At 32.2% G+C, this 14,415-nt stretch overlaps 1 protein-coding gene across 5 annotated transcripts in view; it reads right to left on the reverse strand.

Annotated features, from left to right (window-relative positions):
• Nucleotides 1–14,415, reverse strand: part of CTNNA3 (catenin alpha 3) — a 1,817,935-nt gene that overhangs the window by 145,538 nt on the left and 1,657,982 nt on the right. For all 5 annotated transcript variants that reach the window (XM_032423981.1, XM_032423980.1, XM_032423979.1 and 2 more), the window contains one exon: nucleotides 7,359–7,540. In XM_032423981.1, coding sequence (XP_032279872.1) covers nucleotides 7,359–7,540 — 182 coding nt within the window. The remainder of the gene's footprint in view (nucleotides 1–7,358; nucleotides 7,541–14,415) is intronic.

The raw sequence follows: 14,415 nt of genomic DNA on the forward strand, positions 1-14,415 counted from the left end.
GTTTCATGTGTACAATCTAGTAATGTACACCTGAAACATCGAATTATGTGATGAGCATATTATTTAGTGCTCATCACATTTCCTTCCTCTTTTAGAGAGAAGTTTCCTCCTCCTTTCCATGGTTGCTTGAAAAAAGATTCCTATAGGCCTGTATGTAAAAATGATAGAGGCGCCTGGGTGGCTCAGTCAGTTGAATGTCTGACTCTCGATTTCAGCTCAGGTCATGCTCTCAGGGTCATGAGATTGAGCCCCACATTGGTCTCCACATTCAATGCAGAGTCTGCTTGTCCCTCTACCTCTGTTCCTCCCCCCACTCTCTTTCTCTCTCTCTAAAATAAATAAGTAAAGTCTCAATAAGTAAATAAATAAATAAATAAATATGATTGATTTTTTTTGACATCTGTACTTATGGTATTGTTGTACTCACTTTTTTAACTACTAAGCTTACTACATTTACATATTACAAATACTGATATATCTATTATGATTCTAACATGTTTATAGTTTTTTATATGCACTCCCCATTTTTTTCTAATTTTATTCTCATTTTCTAATTTCTAACCTCTCTGCATTACTTTCATCTACTGATATGTTAATTTTGTTTCAGAGCTTCCTCAGAAATTTAAAAAGACATTATATGCATTCTTTAGGTAGCAAAGCATAATGTTAATTATACTAATGTTAATGTTCTCAATTCTCCCTGAATATAAAAGTAGACCATTTAACTCTGATCTCCACCAATTACATAGTCCCTGTGCAGGGTGGTCATTTCAAATAGTCTTTTCTATTGTCATTGTTGTTTTTCTGCCAAAGCTTATTTGAATATACCAACAGATTTTCTGATTTCTTTGCTCATCATTGTTTCTTGCATCTTAATTCTTTACTTTAGAGATAGAATTTCTGAATATGTAATTCGAAATCCGTCAGTTTAATAGGTCATATGCTTGGGGTCTCTATTTCTTAAAGATGACCTTTATTGACTCAGACTCCAAGGAAACAAATCTTTCTTGCTACTCCTTCAAACTGGTCCATGAATTACTTCTAATTTCCTTTTAGAGGCACAGCTCCTGGCTTTTACAAGGATCTCACTTCTAGCTCCCCTGACTATATGTTTCCTCTAAATGCCACATGGGCATTAGAAATTAAAATCTTTAGTGTTCAACACTTAAGATCTATGTAAGGGTTAAGGAAGAAACAAAAAGAGTGGGTTTCCCTGTCAGAATGGCTAAAATAAAAAACACAAGAAACAACAAGTGTTTTAGCAAGGCGGTGGAGAAAAAGGAAGCCTCATGCACCGTTGGTGGGAATGCAAGCTGGTGAACACACTGTGGAAAACAGTATGGAGGTTCCTCAAAAAATTAAAAATAGAGGGTCACCTGGGTGGCTCAGTCAGTCAGGTGTGCAACTCTAGGTTTCACCTCAGGTCATGATTTCATGGGTCTTGGGATTGAGCCAGGCAACAGGCTCTGTGCTCAGTGGGGAGTCTGTTTGAGGATTCTCTCCCTCTGCCCCTCCCCTCCACTCTCTCTCTCATAAATCTTTAAAAAAATTAAAAATAGAATTTCCATATGATACAGTAATTTCACTATTGAGTATTTGCCCAAAGAAAACAAAAACATTAATTGGAAAAGATAATATACACCGTGATGTTTACTGTAGCATTATTTACAATAGCTAGATATGGAGGCAACCCATGTCCATCCATAGATGAGTAGATAAAGAAAATGTGGTATATATACACATACATATGCAATGGAATATTACTCTGCCATAAAAAATGAAATCTTGCCATTGTAACAACATGGAGGATTTAGAGCGTATAATGCTAAATGAAATAAGTCAGTCAGAGAAAGACAAATAGCATATGATTTCACGTATATGTGGAATTTAAGAGACAAAATAAACGAACAAAATAAAAAAGAGACAAACAAAAACACTGACTCTTAAATATAGAAAATAAACTATAGAGAATTACCAGAGGGTGGAGGAATGGGTAAAATAGGTGAAGAGGATTAAGAGTGGACTTACTGCACTGAGTAATGTACAGAATTGTTGAATCATTATATTGTACACCTGAAACTAATATAATACTGTATGTTAATTATACTTTAATTTAAAAAAATAAATTAAAAAAATTAAAAAGTGTATTTCTAGAGCTTAAACTTATGTTTACTCCATTGTTATTGTTTGGGTTTTTGTTTGTTTATTCTTGGTTTCTTCTGAATTCAAGTTGCAAATCTTTTTGTTTCTTTTTATTACTTTAAACTATTTTTTAAATTTTCCTAGTTCATTCAACCAGTATATATTATATACTGTCATATATACATATATGTACACATACTATAGTATATACAGCTGCTTTGTATACATATACTGTTTAGGTTGTTATAAGTTCTGGATATAAAACAATAAAGTCAAATTTCATACTTTCATACATTTTATAGTCTGTTAGGGATATAGAGGCAGGGAATATATAAATAAATGGGCTAGATAATCCAGTATGTGGTAACTGCTAAAAAGAAAGTTAACAGGATCTTGTAATATAGAGAGATGGGTTGGGGAGGAAGGCTACACTGGATGGCCAAGAAAGGATTTTATGATGGAACATTCTAGCTAAGACAAGAAGGAACAGCCATTTAAAATCATGAAGACTTACCTTCATATCGTTTTTGTTTATTTGTTTGTTTCCCTATTTTTCAGTGTTTATGCTCTACTTCTTTGTCTCATTTTTTGGTTATAGCTTTTTATTCCCCTTCTACAATTTCATTCTATCCCTTCCCATTTCCTCTCTCCCTTCAGATATTTCAAGATCTGTCTTGACTGTGCTTCCTTTAAGATACTATGTTATTTTTATTTTCTTGACAGCTAGTCTCTCATCCACCTCTTTTAACGACTGTTTTTCTCTTTTGCCATTTAGTGAAGCTACTCAAACAAAAGTACCCACAAATTGAGAACTGCCAAAATTACACTATCTTTTCAATCTTCATTTTTTTTAAGATTTTATTTATTTGTATGAGAGAGAGAGAGCACGATGTGGGGGGAGAGGGAGAGGGAGAAACAGACTCCCCTCCGAGTAGGGAGCCCCCCCGCCCATGGGGCTGATCCCAGGACCCTGGGATCATGACCTGAATCAAAGGCAAACGCTTAACCAACTGAGCCATGCAGGTGCCCCTTCAATCATCATTTTAACTAAAATTTCCTCAAATAAAACAACTCATTGATCATTCACTGAAACTCCCTTAACTATGGCCCAGAATCTTTCTTCTCATGTTACAAATGTTCTTATAATCACTTGAGTGCTCTGTTTTTATGGAATTCTATTTCCTCTGCCCACTTCTTGGAATTTTGCTTCTCGTGGCTTTGTCCTTCATTGTTTATCCTTCTAGTTCCACATTCTGCCTATATATATATATATATATATATATATATATATATATATATATAAATATTTACATTACAGAATTAAGAGACTTCTCATTGCCCTACTTATCAGCTGATATTAAAACAGCTCTTAGTTTAGATTTATTTCCATAATGTGCTGTTTTCCATATAAATCTATGGGCACTTTAAACCATGTCTAAACTATAATTCAATTTTTTACAGGAAATTTTTCTTTCATGCATGTTTCCTATCGAGGTTAATTGTATCAGTGCCATAATAAAATATTATTTATTAATCCTTATTTTCAGAATCAACCTATAACATAAGCATGGGGGATTTAATTGTTGAAAAGAATGTAAATATTACCTATCTTAATGTAAAAGATGTAGTGGAAAGAAATTGGGTTATGAATGAGATACAGAACGGAGCAGTTGGAGGCAGAAGAGTGAAAGTAGGAATCTCTTCATCATACATAGTTGGAAGTTGAGATATAACTTACACATAATAACAAAAGACCAGTTATGAATAAAATAATATTATCAAGGACTGTAAATATAAACAATGAAAATATATAAATTCATCAAACTAAGGAAAGGAGAGGGAGAAAAGAAGATGAACAGTCTTATAAGTTATCTAAATTCTCATTTGTAGGAAAAGCCAATAAATTATATCTTAGAGAAGAAAGTATATTGCTTAGAGGTATGGAGATAATCACAAGAAATGAAATCACAAGGTTAAAATACCTGCTTCTCCTTTGTGGAGGTAAGGATTGCTTTTCATAAATTGTTACAATTTAGTTAGTTTCACTTTGCTCTCTCTTCTCCCTTTCATATATATGTGTATGTATACATACACATAGTGGGTGTTATTTATAATATGTATAATATATTAATATTTTTTATATATGAGGAAAATATGTGTATGTTTATTGTTGTCTGGGTGAAATTCCTCGGTATATGGTAATACCTTTCAATACATAAATTTAAGTTTAGTCATACATATGAAAATATTTTTTATTTATACTTTTAAATATTGGTTGTTTTATTATTTCTTAAATTATTCTTCAAAGGGTCCGAGGATATGTATACTGGAGCCTCTTTGCCTCCTCTCTCTTTCAAGGTCTTTTTTTCCTCTTTTCTTCTTTCTTTATTTTTATCTCATCACTGTCTCTTAGTTAATCTCCTGCTTGTTTTCAAAGCTCCTTATGGAATTTTTATTTGAATCTATTTTCCTTTGGATTTATAATTTGTCATTTTTGAATTTTTTTATTCTTTAATTTTGATGAACTTGTTACATTCCTCATCCCTTTTTTTTATTTTTTTCATTCCTTAGTTTTTGATTTTGAGTCCGGATTTTAAAAATAAACATCTCCAACTTTTTATTATTTGAATATAGTTGGCACAAAATTAGCTTCAGGCATACAGCATGGTAACTCAACTTCTCTATACATTTCTCTATGCTCACTTAGCTACCATCCATTACCATACAACACTATTACAATACCGTTGACTGTATCTCCTATGCTGTGCCTTTCATTCCCATGACTTATTCATTCCGTAACTGGAAGCCTGTATCTCCCACTCCCCTTCACCCATTTTGCCCATCTCTCCACTCCCTTTCTTCCAGCAACCATCAGTTTGTTCTATGTATTTATAAGTCTGATTTTGCTTTTTGCTTCTGTATTTGTTTTGGTTTTTAGATTCCACATATGAGTGAAATCATATGGTATCTTGTCTTTCTCAATCTATTTTACTTAGCATAAATACCATCTAGGTCCATCCATGTTGTTGAAAATGGCAAGATCTTATTCTTTTTTTATAGCTGTGCAATTTTCCATTGTGCATATATACCACATCTTCTTATCCATTCATCTATGAATAGACACTTGAGTTGTCTCCTATCTTGGCTATTGTAAATAATGCTGCAATAAACACTGGGGTTACATATATCTTTTTGAATTAGTGTTTTCGTTTTCTTTGGGTAAATACCCAGTAGTGAAATTACTGGATCATATGGTATTTTTTGAAATTTATTTCAATTTGGTGTGTTGCATTACAGTTTTATTTTTCTGTTTTGTATTTGTTTTTTAGACATAAAGGCCTCATCAGCTGAATTGTTTTGATTATCTTCTTTTTCCCCCCAGCTTTATTGAGGCATAATTGAAAAATACAACTCTAATATATTTAAAGTGTACAGGGTGGGGATTTGATATATTTTTATATCATGAAATGATTACCACAATCAAGTGAATTAATACATCCATCAGTTTACATAGTTACCTTTTCTGTGTGTGTGCATGAGAATGCTTAAGATTTACTCTCAGCCAATTTCAAATATACAATACAGTATTAACAATAGTCACCATACTATATATTAGATACTCAAAGCTTATTCATTTTATAACTGAAAGTGTGTGCTCTTTGACCAACATCTCCCCATTTCCTCTACCCCTCATTCCCCACCATTCTACTCTGTTTCTATGATTTTGATTTCTTTTTAAGATTCCACATAAAATTTGTTTCAGAGGTACAGGTCTGTGATTCATCAGTCTTACACAATTCACAGCACTCACCATAGCACATCCCTCCCCAATGTCTATCACCCAGCCAAAAAAAAAAAAAAAGATTCCACATAAAAAATATTCCATCATATATATACATATATATATATATATATATATACACACAACATTTTCTTTATTCATTCTTCTTTTGAGGAACACCAACATTGTTTCCATATCTTGGCTATTGGGAATAATGCTGCAATGAACATTCATCACAATACCTTCCTATAACAAACCTATCTTAAAAGTTTGTCCGATTTTATAAATTTAAAAGTTACTTTATTTTAAATTATTTTAGGTTTAATATTATTCACAGATTTATGGGTCATAGTTTTATGGGAAGAAATTGATGAATTATGTGCTCATGTCTTTTGTCCATTCTAGGATATTTGTTTTTTTATTCTTCATAATGTCTTTAGGTATTCTTTATATATAAATGACATCATGTTTTTGTTATTTTTTGTTACAAATGTTTACCCAATTATCTATTTACATTTTGATATTGTTTAGGATATTCTATTGATCTACAGAACTTAATTTTTAATGTAGTTCACTTTAATAATCCTTTTTTATAAGTTCTTCCTTTTTCTCCAATGCTTAGAAAGCTTTTCTCAATCTTAATATAAAGAAAAGATTTGTGTACATTTTTCCACTTGTTATGATTTTAAACTTACATTTATTACTCGACCTAAAATTTATATTTGTGTATAATGTATGATGATATAAATGAATGTTTTTCTAAGTCTACCAGGTCTGCTTCAGAGTATTCTTCTGCTCTGTGTCTTTTAAAATTACACCAACACTAAATTACCTTAATTATTGTAGTTTTGTATATTTTAGTAGCTGGTAGGGCAAGAACTATATTATTTTACTGCTCTTTGGCTAGCTCTATAAGATAATATTTTGAAGCTATAATAAACATTTTATTGTTTCTGGAATTTACACATAATGTATGACTGTTTCATGTATATCATTAAGTCACTGTGATTCAAAATATATTTGGTTGAGAGCTCAGTAGCAAAAGATATGAACCTTGATGACACATAAATCATTACAACTAAAATTATGTAGCTATGGAAATCAAGTATTCAGATAGTTCCAACCGAAATCATAATTTGACTTATCAATTTCTTTGTAAAATAATATGCTAATATGAAACAGAAAAGATTCCTAAGGTGACAGGGTATAAAGGAGATTTCTAAAATCATTTTTTGGCCATTTATGAGAAACTTTGCCATATTTATTTACCAAAACCTCTATAACTACACACCTACAACTTTCTAATTCTATATTATTTGTGTTTCTCCCACCATTTAGTTTTTAGCACCTGCCACTTAGAGAAACTTAGGTTTCATTACTGTGACAAATGTTTCTACCCATTATAAATGTTATGCATCATTTTGCACATAATTACCTTGTGAAGTCTGTCATCTCCATCATAATCATACACATCTTCTTAGCCAGAACAATGATATCATTGCTGGTATCATCCCATATCTCAATCTCAGCATCCAGTTTACTCTTTACTTTCTTGAAATCAGCAACTTGTTCAGCAATCTTTTCCTTTTCTGCCTCAGGCAATTGAGTCATCTTAGCCTAAAACATGTGATAAGTAGATTTATAATCATTCCACTATGTCAAAAAGCATTTTAGGAAGAAGTGGTCATTACAGGATATTCTTAAACTCATTCATTTAAAAACAGAGACATGTCATGGTTTTTTGAAATCATATAATCAAAACTTTCTAGGCTTAATTTTTCCTATGAAAAATCTATTAAATTATAAATGTTTGCTCTAGAACTATAATGTTAAATTTGAGAATAACAATGTATAATTTAGCATTTGATATACTTAATTCTACTCCTTAATATAAATGTGAGACTTCTCAAATTTCTAATGCAATACAATTTTAAATTAATTCAGGCTTAATATAATGCATCTCATATATTAGAAAAGCATATACCTTTTTAATGGTACCAATAATATGCTTCAAAAAGTAGAAGTATAACAAAACTATCTGGAAATGTCTATTGACATTATAATGTTGATTTATCCATGTATGTATATACATTCAGACAGATCCTTACACAAACACTGAATATATATTGGTAAACAATAATAGTATACATTTATAAATCATATGTATTAGATAAGCACATTTTAAAATCATAAGGATGTATATGGGTATTCTGTACATATAAACACATTCAAGGGTGTATGTGTATACAAACTATTTTGAGGGAAGAGTAAAAATGTTACGGGCGGGGTTTATTAAGGCAAGCCCTCACTAATTAGCATCCTGAGTTTTGAGGTACTCTTCTCCCATGCACAGTTAACTTGCTGGGTTGGCTTAGTATTATTCTTTGGATATGTCAAATTTTGAACAGGATGCAACTTGCATCTTCCACTTGCAATTTGAAATGTGGGAAGGGTAGAAAACCATCTAAACCACCATATTCACAGCATTAGCACCTGGGACCTATAAGTTTTTGTCAAATGAAGAATCTTGAAGTAAAAAAAAAAGTTATTTGATAATATCAAGGCCGTAAAATTTCATGCAACAGCCTGTGCAATCATATTCTCCAAAAAAATCCACATACGTTCTAATAGAATGAGTACATGGGCCTCAGAGGAAGTAGTTAAAATGATAAATCATTTAAGTAAATTTTACTTATTAGATTATTCATACCAAATATGTGATACCTACAATGCCTATATATTTCCAGATACTAGTCCCTAGGACATCCACATACTGGGAAATAAGGGAAAAAGCTTTGAAATATTCTGGACAAAAGGCTCAAATAATTGAAATACACTTTATTGAATCAATAGTGTACAAGAGCAAAAAAGCTTAAATATATGAACGAAGGAATTACAAAAATGTTCAATGGAAAAATCCAACAAAAAAATGAAAATTAAAAAACCAATATCAAGTATCTGTCATTTATTATCTATTTATTATAAGACTAACTCAGGGTCTAAAATAACTTGGTGTCTGTGAAATCTCAGCATTAATTATCCATGGTTCAGTTCTAACCTAGTCATGAAAATAAACAATGAGGCTTTCCAGCTTGAAGCTTCCTCTAAATTCCTTAGCATAATGTTTGACATATAGTGAATGTTCAGTAAATGATAGCTATTTCCTATTCAGTAAGAAAATTGTCAAAATAAATTCCCATATCTAGCACTTAAAATTTTCATTTTTTGCATTATTTTATTTGAAGAATTAAATTAAGCTGTGAGAATGAGCTTTCAACTGATGATGGAATCTGAATCATTTGTAATTTCCTTTCCCAGGCAATGTGGCCTACTAAAAGAAAAGCAACTTTGACTGCTGCTGGCATATAGCAAGGCACATAAATGAAGACACAGCTCACTTATGTCTGAAATCAATAGTATGCAAGCACATTAAGTAAATTATAAGCTACTAACCCATTAAGGTAGCTCAAAAATCGAAATGAATTTTCTCCATCTTGACTAATGGTCATTACCATTCTTTCCATTTTCAATTAAAAAAAGTGTTTAAACTTTCAAATAATAATAGATGTAGGTAGATTCAACTGGGACCTCTTTTTACGGTCTTTGTCTCAGAGGTAATAAATCCATGAATCAGGATCTAATAAATAATATTGAAGTGTACACTGGTATATTATGGAAAATTATTCACTATCCTCATTAAAAAAAAAAAAAAGTTAAAACTATTCAAGAGGTGATCTGGTTAAATGTATTCTAAGTTCTGTTCCTTGGAATGCCACTGATTTCCAATATGACCTTAAGAAAGCCCTTAACCCTCTTGTCTAAGTTTCTCCAGACATAAAATGACAGTAATTGCAGCAGCTACCCAGCTGCCATGCAGGGACCAGAGTGGATTATTTCATAGCACTGAGGCTAACCCTGTCACGCACAGGAGTCTCATCGGTTGCACTAGATTTCCTTAATAACATCTCAACTCACATGGTGAATTATAATCACCAGATGTTTACTTCGGATAGGATAAGGGCCAAAAGTTGGGCAATAATCAATAAAATCGAAAGTTCTAGTGAATTCTGACTCTCCGACAGAAGGAACAACAACATCATAAAAGGATTAAATGACTGACTGACGCCTTTCTTGAAGATTTTTAGTGCTTCTGTGAATGATTTATTATATGCTATTAATCAATTGGAATCACTATGAACATTTCAAAATAAGACTTAAGAGAACACTTCCTATTTCGGAATTCTGAGCAAAAATTCCTTATTGGCTAATCGTGTGCAGGATAAGCAAAGAAACAAAGCTTAACACAAATGAGATAAGTGGGATTTCTGATGTTATTGCGGGCTGGCGGTATTTCTCCGTTCCTGCTCAAATCTATAGAGTACAACTGTGATATAAATAGCTATCAAAGGATTTTTGAATTCTGCCATCCAAATGAGATTATATTGTGTGTCAACTGATTTTTGGAATCTTTTGCCAAAGACAAAAATCGCTAACATTTAGATATGCCAGACACTCTTCCAGGCACCTTACGTATATTTAACTTCACTCTTCATCGCAGCCCTATGAGGTAACTATACTATTATCCTAATTTTAGTATATTATGAAACTGAATGTGCCAAAGGTTAAGTTATGAACTCAAGATTATAGTGTAGTAAGTGGTAGAGCCAGTATGGAAACTTAGAAATTCTGGCTCTAGAATTTTTGTCCTATTACTATGTCAACAAACATGAGCAATATTGCCCACAATATACCAAAATATTCCCATTCTACTCAATGGTACTTCCATCACCTTCTACTCTTGAATGCAATTATTCTCCAAAGTATAGCCACATATATTCTAGAATCTGTTTCCTTATCTGTAAACTAGAGACAATGATACTCACCTCACAGGTTGTCTTAGAGATCAAACGAATGAATGTGTATGAAGCACTTTTTATTTTCTTTAGTTCTTTTAAAATGCTAGCTGGTGACTTACAATAACAGACTCAGTTCTTCACTCTGTACAGTGATCCTCAGAATTCTATTTCTAATGTTATTCTCCTTTTTCAACAAACGTTGTATTTGCCAATTACCATATTAGGCATTTTCAAATATCTATCTATCATCTGTCTATCTATCTATCTATCTATCTATCTATCTATCTATCTATCTATCTTAATATCTACACACACACTTATATATAATATGACATATATATAATTTATAATTTTAGCTCTAAAGCAGGGGTTGGCAGAATTTTTCTGTAAAGGGCAAGGTAGTAAATAATTTCTGCTTTGCAGGCCATACCATAGCACTCTACGACAATACTTAATTCTGCTGCTCTTGTGATACGAGAGCATCCATAGACACCATGCAAACAAAGGAGTGTGGTTGTATTCCAAAAAGTTTTGTATGGACATTGAAATTTCAATTTCATATAATTTTCACGCATCTTAAGTATTATTCTGATTACACCTATTCTGATTTTTTTTCAACCACTTAAAAATGTAAAAACCATTCTTAGCTCATGGGTTGTACAAAAATAGTTGATGGACCAGATTTGACTGTAGTTGGCCAACATTTGCCAAATCCTTTACCCTCTTGATTTTTGTGTTTCTCAGTAGAACTGCCTGCCACCCAGTCCTGAATCTCTTTTAAAAAATTTTTCCCTTTCTTCATGTATCTGATTCTGTTAGGCAGACAGAAAGTTGGTCCATTTCATCTCCAGTACTTTTATCACTTCTGTCTCCTTGTCTGTTTTCCCAGTACTACTATACAAGTTCAGGTCAATTTTCTCTTTCATTTTCAATTCTTTTGTCTTACCACTTGATCCAATCTTTCTGATTTTAACAGAATTGTGTGATTCTTCAGCTAAAAACAACAGCTTCTATGTCACCTTACTGAAAAAAGAATATTAATTCCTCAAATACCATCTTTTAATTTCTTTCACTAAAGTAGAAAATTCATATAGAAAAATGCCCAAGTCATAAATGTGCATCTGGAACTATTTTCACAAACTGAGTGCATCCTTGTACTTAGCACCCAAATCGAGAAACCAAAGGTTTCTCCTGAAGCCTCCCTGGGACCTATTCTAGTCACTATCTCTAAAGAATGGTCACTTTCTTGATTTCAAAAACTATAGATTTTCCTGTTTTGAACTTTATAAAAATGAAATGATGGTATATGTATTCTTGTATCTGGCTTTTATGTCGAATATGTATTTGAAATACATCTATCATGATGCATGGAGTTAGAGTATGCTTATTCTCCTTGCTCTAACCACAAGAATTCCACTGTGCAAATGTACACCATCTATTCATGTGTTTCTATTAATGAACTTTTGGGAAATATTCCATTTTTTGCTGTTGATATTCTTGTATTTTTCTTTTGGTGGACATATTGGTGCATTTTTCCTGAGTATATATCGAGGAGTAAGATTACTGGGTCTCAGGGATCACCATTACCTTTGCCCCTAACTGCGTTTCAATGTCATTTTATCTTACTTCCTCTCATACACCGTGCCCTCAAGCTAAACTAAACTATTTGCTGTTGCAGGTAAATATCTTGAGATATTACCCATTAATGATTTTACTCATCTTTCCTCTCCCCATCTTTGTTGGCCCAAACTTAATTCTATTTTCAAGCCAAATCTATATAGTCCATCCTCCTTTTTCTCCAGCTGTATATAATTATTCTTTTAAAAATTTCAGAACATGTTATCAGTTCTCCCTTCAAGATATTCATATAATTCTCTCTTATAGTCTAATTATTTGTGAATATGTATATCTTATCTTACTAGAAGAAAGGTCTTTGAAAGCAGAATCACCTTTCAGAATAATAGTGGTCTCTCTCTCCCTAATATACATACCTACATATATGTTTATTTGTGTTTAATTGGTCTCCTTCCCCTAGAATGTAAGTTTCCTGAAAGTAGGACATATATATGATAAATGTTTACAGTTGTTAATAGAAATAGGAGAGAGATAAAGAATAGGCTTGTGGGATTAAAATTTTATAGCATTGGTCTTACATTTTCTTTGTCATCTACATTTACACACTTTTCAAGCTTCTGTCTCTAAAGGAAGAAGTTACTTTCTCCTGTACATTTTTCCTGTCCACTCTCAAACTTGGGTCCTCATGATTTCTCTATGACTGTATTAAAAGCACAATCGATCTTACCTTCTTTGCATCTGCTTTTTATTTCATTATGCTCATTACTACTACTTAAAATATTAATATGCTTATGTTATTTCTTAAACACTTTCCATGATTTTCATTATCTCTTAGAAAAGACAAAGAGAAAAGAAAGAAGGTGTTATAATAGGAAAAATGCAAAAAAAAATTGTCACACAGGCCTCTGTCAAAGTTCCCACTCTGCCAAGCACTAGCTTTGTAGCAAGTAAATTAACCATCCTCAACCCCAATTTTATCACATGTTAAAATGATGATAAACTTATTATAGATTTTCTGACAATTAAAATTATGTCTGTAAGTAATGATACCTGGAATACAGTAGGGACTTAGTAAGTGGTACTTATGATTGATGTATATATATGCCTTCATTTGGCCTCCCAAACTTCCACAATATTGTGGGGAAGGACAGTTAAAAATATTCACCTAGCATTAGGCTTAGACAGGAACCAAGTAAATTAGGCAGGAACCAAGTAAATTATATTGAGTAAATATATGCCATAAGCAACAAACCATATAGAAATATAGAGTCATTATAATTCTCTTATTCTCAGAAGTTCCAGCATCCAAACTGCTTATTTTGCAGAAAAGGAAACTGAGTCCCAGGAAAGAGAAATGACTTGAAAAATATTATCCGGCTGGTTAGTGGCAGATTTGGTCTTTAAATCCATGTGTTGTCATTCTTACCTACAGAGTTTATCAAACTTAATAGTAGCATTTATGTGCATTTGTGTGTGTGTGTTTTAATAAGCCCAAAGGCATTTGGGAAATGTGTGTGTTTTAACATGTTAGCCCGGTGATGGGTATTAAAGAGGGCACGTACTACTGCATGGAGCACTGGGTGTTATACGCAAACAATGAATCACGGAACACTACATCAAAAACTAATGATGTAATGTATGGTGATTAACATAACATAATAAAAAAAAAGAAATATAACTAGTATAACATTTTGCTGGAGTTTAGAAAACCTGAAGTACTGCTGGCAGAAATTCAACTTCATTAAAATTTGGAGAACAAATTCATGATAAAGGTTTATGCATTCGTATTTTCAGCGTACTAAATTGTGATTTCAAACATATTCCTGAGAATTCATTAAGAAAAGTCTCCCATCATATTTTAAAATGATTTTTAGGGACTGGAATTGGACTTTGCTTTCAGGACTGATACACATTTTTACATTTTTATGCATAGTTCTTTAAATCGAATTTACAAACGTATTAGCTTTAAAAAGCTCTCAGTTTCCTCATCTGTCAAAAATAACATTCTTGAAACCTCCTGAGTTACACTAACAGATCCCTTAGGTGTAAAACTATCTCATT

The sequence above is a fragment of the Phoca vitulina genome, unplaced genomic scaffold (assembly GCF_004348235.1).
Source record: "Phoca vitulina isolate PV1807 unplaced genomic scaffold, GSC_HSeal_1.0 scaffold29, whole genome shotgun sequence".
Classification (NCBI taxonomy): domain Eukaryota; kingdom Metazoa; phylum Chordata; class Mammalia; order Carnivora; family Phocidae; genus Phoca; species Phoca vitulina.